Source organism: Pteronotus mesoamericanus, unplaced genomic scaffold, assembly GCF_021234165.1.
Source record: "Pteronotus mesoamericanus isolate MK-2021 breed Mesoamerican mustached bat unplaced genomic scaffold, CSHL_Meso_final scaffold_476, whole genome shotgun sequence".
Lineage (NCBI taxonomy): Eukaryota > Metazoa > Chordata > Mammalia > Chiroptera > Mormoopidae > Pteronotus > Pteronotus mesoamericanus.
In genome coordinates this window covers 1,625,982-1,648,578 of record NW_026555318.1, presented here as the reverse complement: position 1 = coordinate 1,648,578, position 22,597 = coordinate 1,625,982, and the positions used below count along the sequence as shown (strand labels likewise).

The 22,597-nt window shown below is 40.2% G+C and overlaps 1 protein-coding gene across 1 annotated transcript; it reads right to left on the bottom strand.

The window, feature by feature from the left end:
• Window positions 1–12,012: 12,012 nt before the first annotated feature.
• On the bottom strand, window positions 12,013–17,330 carry KRT12 (keratin 12). The gene is made up of 8 exons (XM_054593698.1): window positions 16,785–17,330; window positions 16,321–16,403; window positions 15,189–15,345; window positions 14,112–14,267; window positions 13,884–14,009; window positions 13,515–13,735; window positions 12,587–12,657; window positions 12,013–12,110 (listed from the first exon to the last, which is right to left on the bottom strand). Exons 1-8 carry the CDS (start codon window positions 17,322–17,324, stop codon window positions 12,013–12,015), a joined length of 1,452 nt encoding a protein of 483 aa, XP_054449673.1. The 5' UTR covers window positions 17,325–17,330.
• Between the last annotated feature and the right edge of the window lie 5,267 nt (window positions 17,331–22,597).

Sequence of the window (22,597 nt, the reverse complement as noted above, 5' to 3'; positions counted from 1 at the left end):
TCACCACATAGAAGCGCACTCTACTCTCCTAAAGCTTTCGTTTTCTTAGTTAAGGGGTCGCCATTTCATTCAGTTTCTCCTTAGATGACTTTTTTTTTTTTTAACTTCCATTATCTAGGTCACCATTACTTGGATCACTTCTAAATCTGTAGGATTGACCTAGTTTCTTTTTTTTTTTTTTTTTTTGTCTTTAGTATTAGTTCAAAGAATATTTTTTTGAGGAATACATGCTAACTGTGTTTTATTCCACTGCATCAATCTCCAGAATAATATTATTTCCTGAGATGTAATATAGCACAGAATTTCTTGTTTTCCTATTAAATTTATAGAAATTGTGTATTCATTTATTTTTGAAAGTGGCCAATATTATTTTTACAGATGGCCAATAGACATATGAAAAGATGCTCAACAGCAGTCATCATCAGAGAAATGCAAATTAAAACCACAATGAGATATCCTCTCACACCTGTCAGAATGGCTGTCATCAGTAAATCAACAAACTACAAGTGCTGGTGAGGATGTGGAGAAGGGGGAATCCTTAAAAGTAAAGAACAAAGACAAAAAAAAAGAAATTATATACTTAAATTTAATAATCATTAGTTACATAAAACTCCCCCCTTCCTTGGTTTCAGGTCTTGGTGTCAGAATGGCTCAGATGTCTTGAATACATTTTAATCAAAACTTGTTTTACTTACTTTCTGGGTTCACCCTTTTTTTCTGGGTGTGGGACCAAGACTTGTCACTCAGACATATCTGATCGTGGTGTTGATTAACTAGTTGGCTTCTAAGCTATAATTACCTTTCTCCAATTAAAATCACATTTCTGTATTACAACATGAGCTCTTGCAACATCTAATAATTCACATTGGATTTTTATTTCCCTGTATGCAAACTCTTCCTGATAATTCATATTTTTCCTCTGGGTTATTCAAGTGTTAGGTGCTGCTGTTATACCACTGCTGAGTAGGCCTTTCCTCCAAACAAACATGGGTCAGTGGGCATGTGGTGATATTATTGGTTCTGTTTTCCTGTATCCTCACTTACTGTGATACAGTGATTAAAATACATGAGTTATTATGGCCAGTTTATAGAATTTTGAGAGACTCATAAACTAGAGCCATACCTATATGACAACATAATTTATGCCAAAATGAAAAATTCCATTAACATATGTTTTTATTTTAAACTGTGTCAAATGATGGGTGGCTTAATAGTTTTTATTGAATTTCAGCGAGTCCCTTCCTCTGAGTTTTTCAATTATCTTGAGAATGTGTAAACTGAAGGTCATGTTTCTAAATACCACTTTGGCCAAGTTGTATTTCGCATACCTACATTCTGCTGGTCATTGCATTCAGGACTGGGAATTTATTTCTGAGTGGCCAATGACACACAGTCCTGTCTTTGAAAGGGAACCACACACACAAACTCATCTTCCGAAGTGGAACGTAGGGTTCTCAGAAGAAGGTCGCTCCGTCCTGCGGGGGAGTGTTCCCGGGGAGGAGCTCTCCCATCCTGCTCCTGCCCTTGAACGCTGCGCACTGCGATTTTATTGGTCATCGACGCCCTGCTCAAATGTTTCTTCTGTCATAAAAGTGGCCCCAGTCCACAAGCTCTGGCTCTGTATGTTCGTTCTCTCCTTCTTCCAAATTTCCGTAGCACCTCATCTGTACTTTTTCTCATAGGCAGGTCTTTTAATAGAGATAAGCTTATTTGCATATGTTTATGTTTGCTCACATTTGCTTTTGTAATACCCAGTAAATACAAGTTTGATTGAGAGAAAAGTCTATTTTAGGTAGAACACCTGGGTCAACTAAGAGGGGAACAAATTCTATTTTGGTCTAGATTGCTGGGAGGAGTAAGGTTTCAGACTCCATTTTTTCATGGAAAGCTAGTCTTTCTTCCGTTAGTTGCTTTAAGAGAACTCGACTTTGTATCCATGGTGAGTTGATTGCTTGTGTACAAAACACACTGTAATAACCAACATGAGGATTCTGAGGTTGCTGCCGTAAGTGCCCATTAATGCACACTTTTTTTTCCTTAAAAAGGCTTCATAGAAACCAAGTTACTCTATTTTGTGAAAACAACTCCTAGTACTCTGTAGATGTATGGGAAAAAGTTCTCAGGTTAATTTCCTTAAAAAAGAATCATAAATTAGAAGACTGATTATTGAAACTGAAGATCACTTTCTATTGAGTCACAGATGAGGTTTATTGAGCAATACAATTTATATTAATATGCCTTGTAAAATTTCTAAGTTAGGATTTGTTTATTTTTGGTTAAAAAAAAAATTGTCCCTATAGAATGTCAAGTATCTTGAAGGTTTTCGGAAAATATTAATTGAATTCAATTCATTTCCCAGTAAAATGCAAACAATTCCTTACTGGTGGTTTAGTCCCTGACAGCATAATTCCTTTAACTTGGGTGGTGGGTACACAATGCAAGGTACAGATGATCGGGACTGGCTGAAAGAGGCTGAAGGGATTAGCCAAAGGTCGTCTGTGCGTAACCTATAGACACAGAGGACAGTGTGATGATGGCCCGAGGGAATAGGGGTGGGGCTGGGTGGAAGGGGGGAAGCGGGGAAAATGAGGACATCTGTAATAGTGTCAACAAGAAAAATGAAGTTAAAGAAAATAAAGGAAAGAGGTAGAAATAAAAAGCAAAATCACCAAAGCATAATAAATTAAATGCTATTTCTCACCCTAATTATCAGGTCTTACAGTCTTGTTGAGTTGTGCACATCTTTTTTAAAATAAAAATGATGAAAAAAATTATACACTTGAAATCTATATAATTTTATTAACCAGGTCACCCCAATAAATTTAGGAGAATAGAGTGGAATTCACTTCCATGTGGCTTGTGCATTTTTAAAAAAATAAAGAAATAAAAATAAATAGATTCTAATTAAATGTATTCAGATCATCCTCCTAGTGCCTCCTAACAAAGAACACTGCTTGGTTGTTGTGCGTTGATAAGCTAAGGTTTGTTCATTCAGTCTTACCGAAGATGAGTGGTAGAGAATTTTAGACTTTATAAATAAATAGATAAAAATCTGATGAATGTTTCAAGAAAATAATATATCACTGCCATTCACACTTCATGCAATAAATGCTTGAGTGCCTCTTCTATGGTAGCGCTATGTGAAGTTGTTCCAGCTTTTATTGGGTGACTAGTCTACCACTTGTACACAATTGCATCCATATACATTCAACAAGTATCGATTGCCTCCTATGTAGTGAGCTGGACACCAGGCTGCAGTGGAAGGCAAAACAGTAGAGACCTAGAGCTGTTACAGTAGGAGAAGCAGACATTAATCCAATAGTCATGCTATTAAATATGCAATTGCCAATTAGCTAAGAGCTATGAAGACCAGTGTCCTGGGGGGGTGTACGCGTGTAATAGAAGAACCTGACTTGGATGACAGTGGGCGGGGAAGAGGGGCAGAGGGTAATCAAGGCTTTTCGGGGGTGGCGACATTTGAATTCAAGTCTGACTGAGGAGTAGGAGTTAGCTAGGCCAAGGTGGAGCGGAAACACATTCTAAGCCAAGAGAAAAGGCCTGTGGGAAGGGGCAGGGTGTAGAAAAGCTAAACTGGGTCCATCCATATGCTAAGTGACATAAGCCAGTCAGAGAAAGTCAAATACCCTATAATTTCACTCATATGTGGACCTGATGAACACACTGAACTAACAAGCAAAATAGAGACAGACTCCTCGGTAGAGAGCAGGATGGCAGCTAAAGGGTGGGGGTCAGGGGAGGAGGGATTGAGCAAAAAGGAAAAAGGATTCATGGACATGAACAACAGTGCGCTGATTGCCAGGGGAGGGAGGAGAGGGTCTAAGGGGACTAAATGGCAATGGGAAAAGAAAGAGCTGAACCAGGCCGGGAGGGCTGGTGAAGCACGAATGGAAGAGAGGCTGGGCCGGGCCTTGCTAAGTTTTGGTCTCCATTCCAAGGGCCACGGGAGCATGGGAAGCCTTTGAAGGGTGTTGAGCAGTGCGGGTCAGGATAAGGTTTGTGTTTTCACAACAGTCTTGCCTGGCTGTGGTGGAGTGAATGAACGGGGCTGGGGGAGGGGGGTGGGGGGGAGGTGTGAGTGGAGGCCGTGTGACCCTCCAGATGAGACATGGGTCAACGTCCCTGGTGGCCTGGGCCAAGGTGGTGGGGGTGGGGATGGAGCAGAGTGATTAGGTCACAGGAACTTAGAAGGCAAAATGCCGGATATGGCCAGGCCTTGCTAAGATTATTTGTTGAATGAATGAATAAATACATTGATGGATTCAGGAGACATGCCTCTTTACCTACACAAACCCTTCCAACTGAAGGATTTTTAGACTGACATTGATGGTGGAATAACTTTTCTTGGGTTGTTTAGCTTAAGTTCAGTTTGACTGTATTTATACATTTGTTAAAATAATCCTCTCTTATTGGTGATTTTTCTAACCAAACTAAACCTAAATAACCCATAAACACCTTAGACAGAGACAAGTTATTGCAATAAGGTGTTTGGATACATGTGTATATAGCAAGTGTTTTATGAGGCATAGCACAAGTTTTTAGAATGATTTAAGTTTTCACAGTGCCAGTACTTTGGAAAAATGCAGCTAAATTATTTGCTGATTTATACGCTGGATAAATCAGCAAATAATTGTGTAACCTGCTGCTTTAGCTTTGTATCTGGGGAATTACAATATTCTGTTGTCCTTTAACTCCTTAGAAATCATCTCTGTCTGCAACTGTTCCCCGTGTAACCAGGAGGTGACAGATGATGTTGATACCGATGACTAAAATGTTCACTGAGCTCTCCTCCCTGCTGAGCCTTGCCCTCCCTTCCAGCGTTCTCACTTTCCCACTGCTTGGCATTCCGTTCCCGGGGCTCCTCCCAGCTCTGCAAGCTGTAAAGACACCTACCAGAGTCACACAGGGCAGGGAGGGCGTCCTCTGAAGACTCCAGTGGGGGACTGAGGCCAATTCCCTCACCTTCACATCGCCCCTGGAGGCCCTTTCCTTACCTCCCAGCCTCTGATTAACGAGAGGGAAACTAGACTTCATTGTTCTGCTTTGTCTGCTGCACCACAGAAGAATGAGTTCTGTATTGGCCTGGATCTAATTCTGTAGTTTTTGTTTCAGGATTATCTCTTGATCAGATGCTGATTGTATGTTTTTTTAAAATACAATGATGAAAAGTTATCTTACCATTTATCAGCCTACTCAGTCCCTTTTTAGATAAGATAGGGAAATTTAACAGTAAAGTTGCTCTACTGTTCGGAATTAGCACATGAAGTTGTTTAAAATGTGTGCCCAATAAAAACATCTTGCAGGTACTTTTATGTCATGGAAAATGTAATTTAAAATGTAATTAAATATTTAAGAGTATCATAATTTAAAATTATGCCCTGAAAATATCTGTTTAACAGTGTCAGTTACTCCTTTGTAAAACTTACAAAACTCGTAAGAATGGATGAAGAGGTGTCATATCTTCCAAAAGGAGTTGACTAAACCTCCTCACACCTTTGTTAAATTCTCAGCATGTACTGCATGTGGAGCAATGGCACTTTTGCCTATTAAAATAATGACTTACCTTATACCAATGCAACAAAAATGTATGAAGCTTTATCATGTATTTACCCTTAGTTCATAAAAATTGAGGTTATTTTCAATATGTAAAGACTTACATAGAGTTGGTGCTAAATAAATATTTGTTGCATGAGTGATGCACAAATCAGTGACTATGTGAGGCCCCACCTGTGTACACAGGTATACAAACTGGGTTTTTATTTTAAAAATAAAAGCTATACTTTAGCTGGTTAAAACACTTGTATTTGCAGCTTTATGCATGTGAAATGTGAAAGTTGCAACCTTAAGTCATTTGAAAGAATCCCATGGTATATGCAAATATTAATGAATGAAATATTTCAAAATGAGCCTACTTTTCTCAGCAGAAACCACATGTATAAGGTATATAACTTTATGCGGTGGGTTCCAAGCTGATAACTCAAAAGAGCACATTCTGACCAGCCAGGTTCGTAGTGCCCTGTGTTTACGGCGTTTTTAATTAGGATTCTAAAATGCGGAGCTAATGTGATTATGCATATTATTGTTGTCTTTTTGTAAAAGATGAATCATTTCAAGTTGAGTAACTTGTTCTGAGTAAAATAATGACTCACGGAGTGAAACCAGAAGTACCATCTAGTTCTATCCATTAGACCCTACTACCTCACTGTGGACTGTTCTGTTAGTGTGGTTTATGTAGAGGTGTGCTTCTAAGGTCAGTTTCCATGATATTGAAGAAAAATAGCATTTCTTTAAGAATACATGCATAGTGAAACATGGACAATGACATCTTTTAGCAACTAAAATTCAGTCAGTTTCATTTGAACTGAAGAACAGAGGGATAAACAAAGCCACTAGGACGTGGAAGAGCTAGACCGCAAACCCAGGCAATCAGCCTCCGCCTCTGTCTTCTTAGCTACCGGGCGCTCAGCAGTGCGCTGGTGTAAGCCAGCTCTCCAGGGGAGTCTGTAAGCAGAGCCCAGGTTCCTTGGTGGCAGTATTCCCATCGTGGCCAGGATCAGGTTACCAATGGCTTACCAGCCAGACTGAAAATTTCCTGAATATTTGTCAATTAGCGCTTAAGAGCAGGTACGAGCCCATCGTATAGGCCATTGATTATCACACCTGGCCAGTTTGTGCTTCAGACGTGGCATCGTCATGAAGACAGGCTAGTAAATAATTATTATTATTTTAAAACTAATTTTATTGATGCATGATTTCAATGCAATAAAATATGCTCATTTTAAGTGTATAGTTGGAAGAGTTTTGACAAGTGGATGTACCTATGTGACCATTACCATAACCAAGATAATAGAACATTTTCATCAGTTGTAAAGGTTCTCCTGTGACCCTTCCCAGCTAACCAGTCAACCCTCACTTCTCCCTCCATTTCAGAACAGGCATCCAGTAATCTGCTTTCTGTCACTGTATATTAGATTTGTTTTTCCTAGTGTTTCATATAAATGGAGTCATGCAGTATGTACCCTTGTGAGTCCAGCTTCCGTTGTTCAACATAATGGTCTTGAAATTCATCCATGGTGTTTTTGTGTTAGTAGCTCCATCCTTTTTTACTGGTATGTTATATTCTATTGTATAGATATACCAAATTTACCTATTCTCCAGGTGATTATTTTTCAACTGCAAATTCTGGTCCTTATAAATCCTTTTATAAAAATGTTGCTGAATGCTGTACCCATAGCTTTTATTAAAAAGCTGGAGTGATAAAGAGGATACATTCAATTAAGGCACTATTGTTTTTTTAGTTTGATTTTATGATACTACTATTAAACAAATGACATTTAAATCCGAGCCTTAAGAAACATTTATCACCCTATTAAAAGCCATATACTCAGCTATGTGAATACATTTTTCAGTTGATATTTTGAGTATATTATAAAAAGCTTGAGTAGTTCAGATTTGCTGTCTGATTCTCTAAACTCTAAATAATTACTAGCTTTCCTCTTTAATTTATACCTTATAGAATTTGCCTCCGTATTGGTGGAATTTCTGGAAACAAATATCACTTGTTTAAATAAAAAAGTTTTAGTTTGTTAAGTTTATGCTTTTTAAAAAGTTTGCTGTTTTTCTTTTCTTTCTTTAAAAAGTGTAGCCGAAACTTTCTAGTATTAACAGGTACACCTCAAGTGGCTTGAAAAGCAGTTTTTTAAACTTTTTCTTGTTTATTTATTTTTAAATTAAATTTATTGGGGTGACATTGTTTAATAAGATTGTATAGATTTCAAGTCTACATTTCTATGGTACAGGATCCGTAGATGGCACCGCGTGCCCACCGCCCCAAGGCAGATCATCTGTCGTCACCTTACTCGTGTGTGTGAGCCCTTTACCCTTTACTGCCCTGCACGCCCCTTCCCTCTGGTAACCACCATACTGTTGCTTTTTGTCTGAGTTTTTGTTTGTTTTTCTTGTTTGTTCATTTGTTCCTTTCAGTTTTATATCCCACATATGAGTAAAATCATATTGTTCTTACCTTTTTCTGTCGGACTTTATTTTGCTTAGCCTGATATTCTCCAAGTCCATCCATATTGTTACAAATGGCAATATTTTATCTTTTCTTAGTAGTATTCATTATATATAGGTAGCGCATCATCTGTGGAAGGACACTTGAGTTGTTTGTATGTCTTGTCCACTGTGAATAATGCTGCAACCTAGGGGTGCATATATCTTTGTGAAAACATGTTTTCAAATTTTTCAGGTAGATACCCAGAAGAGGGTTTGCTGGGTCATATGGTAGCTCTATTCTTAATTTTTTGAGGAGCCTTCATGCTGCTTTCTATACTGGCTGCATAGTTTACATTCCCACCAGCAGATGAATCAGTTTTTTAAAGTTCATTTCCTGATATTCCAGTAGGTGGCACCCTTGCAAAGCCTAAATAAGTGACTACTTTGGCAACAGATGGCTGTTTTCTAGATGTTTTGTGACCTACTTGCAAATCCATTTGTTCTGGACAGCTAAAATTCTCCCCCCCACCCCCAACATCAAAATTATACATGCAGTCCGTTAAGCATTTAAAAAATATACAATAGAAAAATAAAATATTCTTCAAGTTCCTTGCTAATACCCAAGATATAACCACTATAACTGGTTGGTATAAACTGTATTTTCCAGACTTTTTCTAGGCAGTACACACAACAAATGCATGTAGAAATAAAAATTTAGATTTTAAAGTAATCATAATTATAGTTTGTCTTTTGTTTGATCCTGTAGTTGAGTTTTTCTTTTCTTATGAGTTGCTTCCTTTAAAGTCAGATCTTTCACTTCTGTAATTCATTAATGTCGGAGTCCAAAAGGACCTTTCCACATCTGTACTGAATTAGGGCTTGTGGCCTAGTGAATGAGGGCTGGAATCTCATGATAAGGGTGCTGTGCTAATTATGATTCTTGGCAGTAAGAGTAAGACAAAGCACATTTAATGACAAATACAATGTTTCCTTTGCCAGCTGAAGACCATAGAATACTTTCACTGAGATATTATCAGAATAAGACTAATTTTGGATGGGAAATTTTGTGAAATTGCTGATTTTTTTCAGGTAGTTCACCCCCCACCCCCAAATAGAATAACCTTAAGGGCACCTGACTGCTCTCAGAGTGAGCAATCTAAGTGACCAAACCAGAACTGAAATGCTTTCGTGATCTAATGTTTAAGGTCACACACTGTCGCTTGTTCGATAGGTCTGCTCTGTCTGTTGTGGGGGGAGGCATGCCTATCAAGAGGTGAGGATCATTGGGGCCATCTTGGAAGCCTCCACAAGAATCAGTCAATGCATAGATGGTCACTTTGTTCAATTTTTAATTGAGGTATAATTGACCTACAACATTATATTAGTTTCAGGTGCACAACCTAATAATTCTATATAGATGAGGCCTGTCCAGAAAGTATCCAGCCACACACTATGAAAAATAGAGACATTTATTGAAGAAGACACAAGACACAAGAAACATTGTACATAGGACAATGACACCTCCGTACCCTTCAAGTAGGTACGTTGGGGTTGGGACCTCACACAGTTCTCTGATCTTTGTTGATTGCAGCTTGTACACATTCAACATTCTCAGGTGTTCTGCTTGTCCCAGGTTTTCCAGAACATCGATCACTTTCAACAGATTCTCCACCCTCTTTGAAGCATTTGCCCCACACTTTTATTTGTCCTGCACTCATTGCATCATCCCTGAAAGCCTGCTGAATCACCCACTAACAACATAGTTTCCATGGAGGGATGTTCAAGCTGAACACAAAATTTGATGCAGATGCGTTGCTCTACTTGCTCAGTCATTTTAAATGTGACAGCCACACAGTACATGCTCTCACTCAACAGTGTTTACTGCCCCCATTGACTAGTACAGTTATCTTTGTTCACTCATGGGCATTCCAGTCCACTCTCCTCGGCTGCCAGGTTACATCAACGTCACACAAACCATTCTCATGATGTTAACAATGGCCGACTTCCTCTGGACAGACCTTGTATATTGTGAAATGGTCACCAGAATAAGTCTAGCTAACATTCATCCATAGATGGTTACTTTAAAGCCATGGGATTAGATGCATTTATTAGGGAGAAAGTGTAGAGAGAGATGAGCATTGAGCCAGTATTCAGAGGTCACAAAGAAGAGGCTGAGAAAAAGCTTCCAGTGAGATGTTGTCTCTGGGATCCCAGTGGAGGAAATATTTCCAAAGGAAGGGAATGCTGAGAAACTAGGGTAATAGCTAAGAAATTGCCACCAGATTAATACTTGTTCAAAATCCCTTTCTCCTTTGAAATTTACATAATTCAGACGTAGTTGCAAGGAAATCAGATGTTATTTAAAATGCAAATAAGAAATATTTGCATTATTTATCACTTGTGGGGCTATGGGCCTTGTTCAGGAAAAGGCCTTGATAATCTCTTTGGGTCTGAAAGGTAAGGTTCTCCTAGGACGTGTTCCGGCAAGCGAGGGCTAGACAGAGAATTGAACTCTGTGCATAACCATGTGAGATGAGTGGAGTTCCCGAAACCACTAGCAAATTCTAAAAGGAAGGGTGACTTCAGAAAGCTGCATGCTGGAGCAAGTCATCTTAAAATGGCGTAGTACCCTCCCATGGGCTTTTGCACTCAGCACCTGAATTCCTCCAGGTCTGCAGGGACCCCTTCTCTCCCTTCTGCTCCCTTTTACACTCCTTGCTCATCCACCCCCCTGATCTGGCCATACCATTTTGGTTCCATACAGTAAATAATGACAGGACACAAATATCGAGTACTTGCTAGGCACCAGGGACTGCTCCTAGTGTTTTATGTATGTCGTCAATCTTCGCAAAACCCACCCCACTTTGCAGATCAGGAAAACGAGGCACGCAGCAATTGCTACTTGCTGCAACGTAGCAGAGCCAGAACTTGGACCCAGGCTGGCTTCAGAGCCCCGGTTCTTCATCATGAAATCCTGCTCTTGTTTTCCTTTTCCAGTTTTGAGTCTGGCAATTCAGACTGAATCACTGTCTACTCAGGCTTAGACTTTGGCCACCTTCTGCCCCAACCCAGAACATGACATCTGTTACTGACTTATGGGCCTGACCCACCCCAGTAAAAACCCCAGCCTTGGCCTTAGCGGTATCAGATAGGAGAAAAGATACCACAGCAATTATTTGTTCACACCCCTGTGTCCTTTACAATGTGTTCCTCTGTGTCCATTCTCCTTTCTCTGCCTGGTTGGTTTCTGCATAAAACATTTAGTTGCCCCCTGACATATTGTTCACTTTCTCCTCCCTGTGTCCTTTTGAACTTCTATTTGCCCTAGTCACTGCATCACCATTCCCAGAAGAGTCTCTAGTCTGGCACCTGTAGGGGTTCAATAAGTGCTGATTGAATGAAAGAAGGTCCTAGAAAATTAACAGGACAGCTGTTATGCCCTGCAGTGGGCAGTATAATTTTGCTGTAAACTGAATGGGCAAATGTAAAAAAGAAAGAACTTCAAAAGGAACTTCTTAATCTCAAACCTGGACATTTTTATCCCAGTATTTATCTACTGTCTTATTAGTAGTTCACAAACCTCTCTCTGTGCCCTTATTGCCTGGAATTTTTGTGCCATTATTGTTGGAATCAAGAAGGTACAGATTTTACGTTACTATCATTTATCTTTTAAAATTAACTCTATTTAAACAATACTGCTTGTCAAAGTCCTGTGATTAAAAACATGTTCCAGGTCACTAGAAGAAAGTTTATGAACAGGCTCCAGAAAGATAAAAGGCAATTTTGTTTTTTATAAAAACCAACATGGCCATAGTGATTCATAACTGAATATTGTTTCAGAAGGGCAAAAGGGACTCAAAATGAATAGGAATCCAAAGAAAATGAAAGAGACAAAAATAGAGATTGAACTAATATAGCATCTTAGTCTGAAAGGAATAATTTCTACTTGTAAATTTCCTGTTCCTAAGGAAGCAATCGTGAGGCAGATCTTGTGAAATTTTATGTTAGTTCTTCAAGTTTCTGAACTTGGGATGAGACCATCTCATCGCTCACTGCTGTCTGGATAATTGTCTTCATTTTGCAGGTTTGAGTAGCATCTAAAGATAAAGATGGAAAAAAGGGGGCAAGGTTAGTGTTTCAAATATTGATCCAAAATTGGTGGTGGTCAACCTCACTTTCTAAATTAGGTATTGACCGATACAACCCATCAAATTCAAACTTCCAAAGGTGAATTTTGGATTGAGAAATGCACGTTATTAAATGAAAATGAAATGTATTCAGTGTTGTCTTATGCATGAATGAAAATATTTATCTTTTTAGCCATTGAAAAAGTACATATGAGGCTTGTAATACCTCTTTGCATGGTTGGTTTTTTTCTTCCTGGGCTTGCCACAAGTTTTACTACAGTATAGACTACTCATTCTTTGCAGGGATGCATAAATGTCTTTCCTCGGCTCAGAATATAAATATACATTACTAATAATACTGCACCATTCAATGAGGTCTTATAGTTTTAGTCATTAATAAATGTGATTCTGGCTTATTCTAAGTGATTCTTAGGGAATCTGTATACCGTCAGAGGAATCAGTGGACTGCGCTTGAGACTTGGAATCTGTCACCGACGAAGTTTCATCCAGATTATCACTGTAAAGAAAATGAGGGAAATGATACCACACCATGCTTTCTGGAATGAGGAGAAGTTTGCTGTTTGAACTAAAAATTAGAAATGTACAGAAAACGATGGCCAAATAAGGAAGGCATTCCAAATTTCTTGATCAAGAATGATTGAATGACGACGTTGTAATAACTATGTGTTGGTGCCAGGTGGGTGCTGGAAATATCGGGGGGAGCACTTTGTAAAGAATGATTGTCTGGCCGCTATGCTGAACACCTGAAACTAACATGAAATAATATTGAATGTGAACTGTGGTTGAAAAATAAAATTTAAATGAAAAACTCAGTTGACCAAAAAAAAAAAAAAAGTAATGTCTTAGTATTATAACTGAAAAAATGAAAGGGTGATTGAGCGAGGCACCCTGAGAGTAATTGGTCCGGTACAGCGCGCCTTTATTTTCAAACCCTGCCAAAAACGGGGTTGCAAGGTGAAGCAAAGTAGTCTCAGAGGTTAGATTTTCCGATTTATAGTCCTGAGTTCTTCCCACTAGGCCAAGCTCCATTACTTTTGGAACGTTTGCTACAGTAGGTCTGAGTTGGTTCAGGTGGCTGATTTAAAGTGTCACTCTTAGTATTGGGACACGGATATCAGAACTCGAATTGGTGATTTTTCTAGTAGTCCTTTGCAGTATGTTTCTGTCTGTGGTGCCATTGTTCATCCCAGCATTTTATGAATTATTATCAAGTAAGATAATGAAAGCATGTTTACTGTGTTTGTTACTTTTTGTCAACTGCAGAACCCTTTCTTCTGTTGCCCCCCACGCGGCATCGGGTGTACCCTTTGGTCAGCTGCTGACAGGTTATTTCACCCTCAGTTATGTATTCACCCTTGCGTCTCCCTGTCCAGCAGGCAGCGGTAGGTCTCAATTTCCAGCTCCAGGCGGCCTTTGACGTTCAGCAGCCGCTGGTGGTCCGCGTCCTGGCGCTGGGTGTCCGCGCGCACCCGCAGCAGTTGCCCCTCCAGGCTGCTGAGGAGCTGTTGGATCTGGGACAGCTGGCCGCAGTAGTCGCCCTCGGTTTGGGCCAAGGAGTCCTCCAGGGATTTCTTCTGCAGGTGGGAGAGAAATGGCACAGAGATAACCATGGGGTCGGGGGAGGACTGAGAGGAGGAAGACTGCCAACGGCCTAGCATAGTTGGGATGCAATGTTTTCTTTGGAAGTTGAAACGATGCTGTGCCTTTTTGCGCGGTCCCTACCTTGGCGAGCTGAGACTGGAGCCCGATCTCCAGGTTTTGAAAGGCGTGTCTCAAATCGGTGACCTCGCTCTTGCTGGCCTGAAGCTGCTCAGTGTTGGTGCTGATCTCCTTCTTGAGCTCTCGGCTCTGCCACGGAAAAGCGGGGCAGGTGGACTTGAGTGGGTGCTGCTGTGAACGGTCTTTTCTGCCCATGTATTAAAGGAAGACTTTTGTTTTTGTTAGCAGTACCTTTTCAATGAACCAGGCTTCCTTCCGGCTCTGCTCAGCGATGGCTTCATACTGTGCCCTCATGTTGCTGAGAAGCCTGGTGAGGTCCACTCCTGGGGCAGCATCCATTTCTACCCTGACCTGGCCTGGGCCATCACACCGGAGGCTTCGGTGCTCCTGGGAACAGCAAGTGAGAGAGGGGTGCAGGGACCCATTATGAATTTTGTGGGCCTCTTCGTTTATAAAAAATATTATACATTATATTTTATGATTGAGTTGGTATAAGACAAACATATTAATGCAATATGTTAAGACATTTTTTACCTAAAGACTAATATTTTTAAATTTGATGTATTATTGTTATTTTTAACTTTACTTTTTCCTTTGATTTTAAAAGAACTTAAAGCATTTTCCTGGGCCCCTGAACTTAACCGTAGGCCCTAGGTGCCGTGCCTACCACACCTAATGGATGAGTTCCCCTGCCTCTTGGGGTTTAGGGCCTTCTTATGCATCTGGCCTGGTAGAAACAACACACTTGGGGGTTTCAGCTCCAGCCGCCAAAGTGGCGGCAGCAGGCAGTACCTAGGCCCGCTCACCGTTTGTATCACAGTCATTGATTTCCAGTAGGAAGCTCGTTAGAAAGCCTGTTGGTAGAGTCGTGATTACTGTCTACTCGCTATGCTAGGCTCTGACCGGCACTGTGGCATATCAGCGTCCACGTGTGAACCACATGGGGCCTAGCCTGTTTCTCTAACATATGTAACAGGTACTATGGGTAGACTTCTGATTTTTAACTTTAAAAGTACTATATTAAATAAGAAAAATCACTAGATCAGGGTAATTAAAGTCCTTATTCTCCTTATCTAATAATGAACATGACAAAATCAGAAACTGGCTTTAATCTGGTAAACTTTAACAGGAGCTACCATCAGCTACCAGCAGCAGCTAACACAACAACAGTAACAACACACACACATGCGTGCGCACACACACAGAAATTCAAATCAAATGGCCATTTTAACAGGCAAATGAATCCTCCTTGTCTGTTCTAACTCTAAATTTGTAACTTTGAAACTAAAGCTGCCTTTCCTGGCTGACCTCCTCGTGGTTCTTCCTCAGGTAGGCCAACTCCTCCTTCAGGCTCTCGAACTGCATCTCCAGGTCGGCCCTGGCCAGGGTCAGCGTGTCCCGCTCCCTGCGCAGGCCGCTGGTGTGGGCCTCCACGCTCACGAGCAGGGCGAGCTCCGTCTCGTACCTGAAAACCAAGTGCAAAGCAGTTTGGGGAATCAGCACACCCATGTGAATGCCATCTTCAAGGCGATTTTGTGCATAAATCCGCACGACTATTTTAAAATGGCAGCATTGCCCTGTGTGATTGTTTTTGTTTTTATGACTTTTTCCTTCTGTTTTTCATGGTAGTTTACCGCTCAGTCAGAGAAAAGTGAAAGAAATTATGAGGAGATGATACTTTTCTACCAGCTATGAACCCAAATAGCACTGTGTCCCAGGGAACAATTTCCCTTTGGCTGGCTTCCCTGGTAGGAGCAGTAGCATTCCTTCTCTAGGTGAAGTTTCAGACAGAATCCTAAAAGCAGTCAAAAATAAAATAATAATTAGTCTCTCTTTTTTTTTTGCTTAACTTTTACTCATGATTTAATTTAAAACAGTGATACTTCTTCGGTTGCTTTTATCAAGATTTTACAGGTTCAGGGTCATCTGCCCCCCAACATCCTGTGTGGAAATTTTGTGGAGCAAAAAGAACATTAGTATTTCTTCTTTACGTCTGGAGGGAGGAGTATGGGAAAGGAAGAGAAAATATAAAAATAAGTGCATAGTTAATATTTTAGGTGTATGTGTCATCAAGAAAAAGATCATTTCATTTAGCTCTGGAGCAAAAACATTATTAATTCACTTTGACACATGGAGGGTCGAGGTTTATAGGACGTCGGTGGAATTATCACGTCACGCCAGGAGTCGATAGCGAATTACAAAGACGGTGACCCACAGTCATAATTTAAGCAACTTACCCTTAAGGACGTGCAATGTCTAAGTCGCGTTCGAATGTAGTTACTTTCTAGAACGCCCAATGAAATTTACCAAAACTCTTAAGTGTGTGGAGCAGGTGAACTGTGGAAAATTTGAAACATTTGCCATCACCGAAGGCAGAAGAATAGGAATAAAAAGAAATGGTGGGACATGGCAGTTTTCATTCCCCTTTTATTCTGCTCACTTAATTCTAAAGTCGCCAGCAGCCAGCCGTGCATTGTCGATCTGCAAGATGAGCCGGGCATTTCCAACCCTGGCAGAAATGATCTGGCAAAATAGGGAAAGACAAACAAAATGAGACCCTAAAATATCAGCATTATACAAATATACTTTTGACAGGAAATTCTTAGATGATTAAAATGCTATTTTATTAAGAGTTTAAGACAACTTAATTTTTTACAGAACATTTTTATAGAATATTTAAAAATTAAGGAACATATATTTCCTACAGAAAGATAGTGGAGATAGATTCACTTTATAGTAAATGATAAAATGAAACTAAATATCTTGATATGAGAAATGGTTCCAAATATAAGTTGAATTGAAAAAAATATCTAAGTTTTAGGTGATTATCAATGTAAAAAATTGTAATAGCAAAAAAGAAAAATAAAACAACTTCCAAAGCCCCTCCAAAAATCATATTCTTACCTTATTCCTGAGGTCTTCAATCAGTGGATAATATTTGCTGTGATTGCTCTGTGACCCAGGGTCTTCAGTCCTAGATCCTCGTGTTTCGTACCATTCTTGAATTTTGTTTTCTAGCCCAGCATTAGCCTCTTCTAGAGCTTGAACCTTGTCCAGGTAGGAAGCCAATCTAGCATTAAGATTTTGCATGGTTTCCTTTTCTGATCCAGAAAGAATGCCGCCACCGTTGCCAGGGAGAACACCTAGAGAGCCCCCTCCTTGTCCAAATCCAATCCCCCAGCCTCCAAATCCACCCCCCAGGCCTCCCCCATAAGCAGTGCCCAGTCCTGCAAAGGGACTTCCAGAGCTACCACCAAAGCCAGAACTAGAACTAAACATGGGAGCAGCAGAAACACCTCCCCCATAGCTGCCTCCAAAGCCAAGGGCACTTCGCCCATGGTCACTTCCACCAGTGGAAGCAGACATGCCCTGGTCTCTGCCCAGTGTCCCACTCTGGGGATACAGCCGCCTGGACAGCCCAGGGTTCTGCCCTGAGAGGGACATGGTGGTGCTGGAGGGACCCGCAGCCTGGGGAAGGTGGCCGCGGCCTGAGAGGAGGCAGTGTCAGCCAGGCAGAAAGGTTCCCTTTTATAGATCATGAAATGGGTGGCACAGTTGAAAAGTTTACTCTCCCCATTCAAAAACCAGTGTCCCCTCCTTTTTTAACCAGCTCAACACCTAAATGATTAATGTATATTGAAAACTCATTGGTATAGAAATAATTGAATAATTGTGTGCCTGTTACATATTTGATATATCAAAAAAAAAAAAAAAGAAAGAAAAAGAAAAAGAAATCTGGGTGGAGTAGAGATAGGTTGTCACATGGAATATTTCTTCTCCAAGTTATTCTATTGCCTGTAGCCTCAGCATTTCCCGGTGTCTTGTACACAGTAGGAAAGTAATGAGTGATTTTTGAATGGATAAATTAATGAATACTTCTTTCTCAATCTTAAGCTTTTTGAAGTTCTTCACTCATACTTTCTGTGTGTTTCCTTTAGACAACTCAGTGTAAACCATGCAGTGGTGGTCCAGTCTATCTCCTAGGGGACATTGTGTTAGAAGTCACTAGGAAATGCAGCAGTGGAAGGGGAAGGAATGCGTTTTCCAGACTGGTACTGGAATTTGAATTGTTAAGGATTTAAAAAACTTGTCATTAGGAGGTTGCATAGTTTCTTCTTTTCTGATTCAGAAAGCAGATGCCTTAAACACTGAAAAGTGCTATTTTGGGGTAGGATATTATGGTGTTTTCAGCAGATGTTCCTTTGCATAAGAATTGGCCTTCTTAGTGATCTCCGTGAAATCAGGAGCCTGGTTCGATTGTTCACTAGCGTTGCTAGTTTCTCAAAATATGACTGTTAGGAGCAAGCAAGCGGGATTCCCCAATAAGGAGGCTTTAAGCTGCAGGTTGGCAGAAATTGCATATTCTCATTTACAACAGTTATGTGTAGAAAGAATGCAGCAATCTCATGCAGACAGCTCGGTGAAAGAGGCCATGGTCTATCCACTCATTTCCTGAGAGAATGAAAACTCATTAAGCGGAAATGCCCGGGGCCTCAGTCATGATGGAGACTTTCCCCAAGGGTCCCTTTCATGTACAACCACAAGCGTGTTGGCTGAGCTTGTCTTTGAATCGTTATTGTGTACTTCCTATTTCTAGATTCCGGGCCAGGTGAACTACAGGCCTTATTTTTAACCTTCACGGCAACTACCTTCGGTGGACCCTTTTATCTCATGTCACAAACGAGCAGTCTGAGGGTCAGGATGGTAAGTGGCCTCTGAAAGGCCACACAGCCTGAAGGTAGCAAAGGTGGAACTCAGGTTTGCAGCCAGTGCCTTCTGTGGGTGACACAACCCTGCTGCTTACAGTGAAAACAAAAAGGAGAAAGGGCCGCTCTGACCCCCCGCCCCCCGAGCTGGGAGACGGGGCTTCTGCCTGCACCCCAACCACGAGTGCTAGCTTTTTCCTTTTCAAAAAAGCTTTCTCCTTGAATTTCATTTCTCAGTGTAGGGGCTGAGACCCAGAGATCTATTCTCAGGGTTTATAAGAAATGACACCGTCTGCGATGTCATGGAAACACAGAGGCAAATGTGGTTTTAGTTATACTTCTGGCATCTAACGGCATCTCCAGAGATCTTATGAAGTAGTAGTAGTAGTTGAACTTGGTCTGCCCGCACAGGAGCTTGACGCTATGGTTGTAAGTTATCAGCCACTCACAAGCAAAGTGGTTCTGTTTTATTGCCATAGAAATGAAAACAGGCTGTCATTTGCTTACAGAGTCAGAGGAATGTGCCCAAGTCAGAACTGCAGCTTAGTGATAGGACCACAAAATACAGGAATACGGTTAACTTCAGTTTTTGAACTTGGAACCAATTTTGTGTTGAAATATATACTTCCCACCTCTGATGCATATAGGTAAATTTAAATACTTTTGCTCAATATCTATACATTGTGTTTACACATTTAATCTTTATGCTTCTGTATGTATTATATGTTATCCTAGTCTGTAAATTTCTCAGGTAGGGACTATGTTTAATTTGTTTTTTTATCCTGACTTATAGCCTAATGTTTGGCTAAACTTTATGCGGGCATTCCTGGAGTTATTTCACTTGAAAGAACTTAATCCTTAATACGATCCTTAATATGCTTGAATGTGTCATTTAAAATTCATTTCATTTGAAAATGACTTTGCTCTACTTTACTGGTGTGCTTTGAACAAGATTTATTCTGACTGCAATTATAAATGGGGAGGACCTTCAGAAGTTAAAAGGAGAAATATTTCTTCTCTAGTGACTATTTTGGGGGATGGAGGGAGGGCTAAATTAAATAATTAAGCCTTTAATCTGGAGTTTTGACAAGTGAAAATAATTTTCTTTGACAGCTGTAAAAATGTAGGAAGGTTGGAATGAATAAAACAGAAACAATCTTGGTCTTGTTGGTAAAGTGATTATATAAGTTGAGGCTGAGAGGAAAATGACTGGAACCAGGGTGAACTGTTCCAAAGAATTGTCTTCGCTTTTGTAGAGTTTAGGGAATCCTTGCAATGGAGATAATTATGTGGTATTTGTGAATCTTTAAATTTTTATTAAGTGAAACGTGTGCTCATCTTCTCATGTCAGATTGGTTACTTTCCTGGTCTTTGTGGAACTTTGCACCTGAGTTAAAGACAGAAAGACCTGCCACTTTCTGCACTTTGCTGATCACGTGGTCATTACACCTTACACTTCTGCTTTGAATAAATTTTGAGATTCTGTGAGTGAGTGAAGGAATATTGATGTTTTATGCTGTGCTTTTGAGCTGAGGATGAACAAGAACCCCAGGGGTTACACTTGGGGATGAGTTCTTGGGCTTCAGAGTTCAATGGTTTTCAAAAGCAGGGGAGGCTTGTATGTGGTGAGAGAGAGGAAGAGGAAGATAAAATAAAACGCTGATAAGGGGGATCTTAGAAGTGAGTCTAGCGGGGAGAAAACAGATGTTTGAAGGGAAATTTTAAAAAATAGAAATCACTTACTAGTGCTTTACATTGGAAATGTTATTTGAGGGTGTAATCAGGCACTTGAGACTATCCCCATGTGAGTAAGGGCGAGGGCTGAGGGTGTCCACTGGTCAAGGTTTGCTTTTATGTAATTCTGTGTTATTGTTCTTTGTAGATGTTGTAAGGCTTTGTGGAGAAGCAGTTCCTAAGGCCCAGAAAAAATAGTTCTGCCACCCTGACCTCACCTCTAGGGATTCTCTATGAGGGCAATAGCTTAACTGCTGCATTGACGTTTTCATATAAAGCCATGACATGTATTAATGATGATTCTAATGTGTGACGAAGAGACCTATACTTAAGGACTGCAAATCCTCTGGATCAGTATGCCTGTCAGAGATAGGAGCGTGCTGTTCTTAGCTCACGGGTGAGGCCTAGATACCCCGAGATTAATGCCTCACTTTCACACGGTAACTCCTGGTCGAACCAGAGGCAGACAGTCTGGCTCCACGTGCGTGCGTGATGTTGCCACTTTCACGGACAGATTACTTGGAAGACACTAGAGAGAGACCAAAAGGCAAGGATAAACCTTCATTTTTATGATTGGAAATTGAGTTAAAAATAATGATTCTACCTCTTTTTCACAAAGCATCATTATTGTCTTACGGCGATGGCTGTGCCTAGTGAATTTCAAACCTATCTCCCGTAGGGTTTTTTGTTGATCAGACCCACAGTCTCTGGTATTTGCATGGCAAAGTGTCAGGCTATTCTGGAATGTGTGCTGGTAGGTGAAAAAGGATTCACTTCTAAAAGTTCTTTAAAAGCAATTAATTAAGTGGAGTGACTTGGAAGGAAATTAAGAAAACAAGAGTGAAACCACTTCACTTCTTTGAAAAGCAAAGGATGGAGAGCGGGAAACGAACATCGGTTCTGACAAATGTGCGGAAGCAAGTCTTGTGTGTGATGTCAGCTGGGCATTTGTGGAAATCGGGGGTTGTAAGTATCTGGCTAGTGAAAATGACAATTAGAAAACAACAAAACGACTAAGGATAGGCAAATGCTCACTTCAGGTGTGACTCAGTAATTGCCATGTGATTTGCTGCTTAACAGGGTATCAAGGTTTGACTTTGTATAGTTCTGTGTCATTCTTCTTTTCAGATGTTTGAAGGCTTTGCGTAGAAGTAATTCCCAAAGCCCAGAATGACTTTAGACCAACGAGCCTGTTCCATTACTTGTTAGCTGTTAATTTGGGAAAGTACTTACTTCATGTCTTCATACATAACCCTCGCTTGTCCTCACGATGGGGATAATACGATAAGGTCAAGTCACACAAAATTGCTATTTCTGAAGGTCAAAAATGATCACATATTCTCAAGTACATTTGATTCAACTAGATAGCTTCTGCCTTATAGCGTTTATTGTGAAGATTAAATAAGAAATGGCTATAAAATGTCTGGCACTCTCTTTAGTTCATAGCAAGTGCTCAACAAATGGTAGATATTACTCGTAAGTGAATCAGATTATTATTTTTAATATAGTAATCACTCTCAAAATTTTATTTACTTCCAAACTTATATATCAAACCCTGAATCCTAACTATTCATTTACTAGAATACAATGATAGAGGAAAAGTTAATTTTAGAGTAATAACTGCAAGGCAGTTATTGCTCACTACAATGCAAAAAGGGTGAGACTACAATAGGCATGTTTTTGTATCTGGCCTCTTTCATTTAGCATAATGCCTTCAAGGTTCATCCACATTGTAGCATGTGTAAGAACTTCATTCTTTTTTAGTGCCGAATAATATTCTATTGTATGCACATATCACATTTTGTTTATCTCTTCATCAGCTGCTATACATTTGAGTTGTTTCCATTTCTGGGCTGTTATGAATAATGCTACTATAAACAATTGCAAAAGAACACATTGCGTGATTCTATTTATATGAAATGTCCAGATTAGGCAAATCTGTTCAGGGAGGCAGCGGGTCAGTGGTTGTCGGGGGCTAGGAGCATGAAGAGCGGGGTGACGGCTCAAGAGGTTGCTTTTCGGGATGATGAAATGCTCTAAAATTACGTGGTGGTCATGGCTGCCCAGTTCTGGGAACATGCTAAAGACCACTGACTGGTACACTTGTGTGGCATGTGAGTTATAACTCATTAAAGCTCTTACAAAAAAGAGTGAGAAACAACATTACATAATATATGTATACCACATAAAAAAGAGAGAAGCCGAAGATTTATGCAGTTTATTATCATCAGGAGAAACATTCTTCTTTGAGAAGGTTTTCACTAATTAATTTTGCTT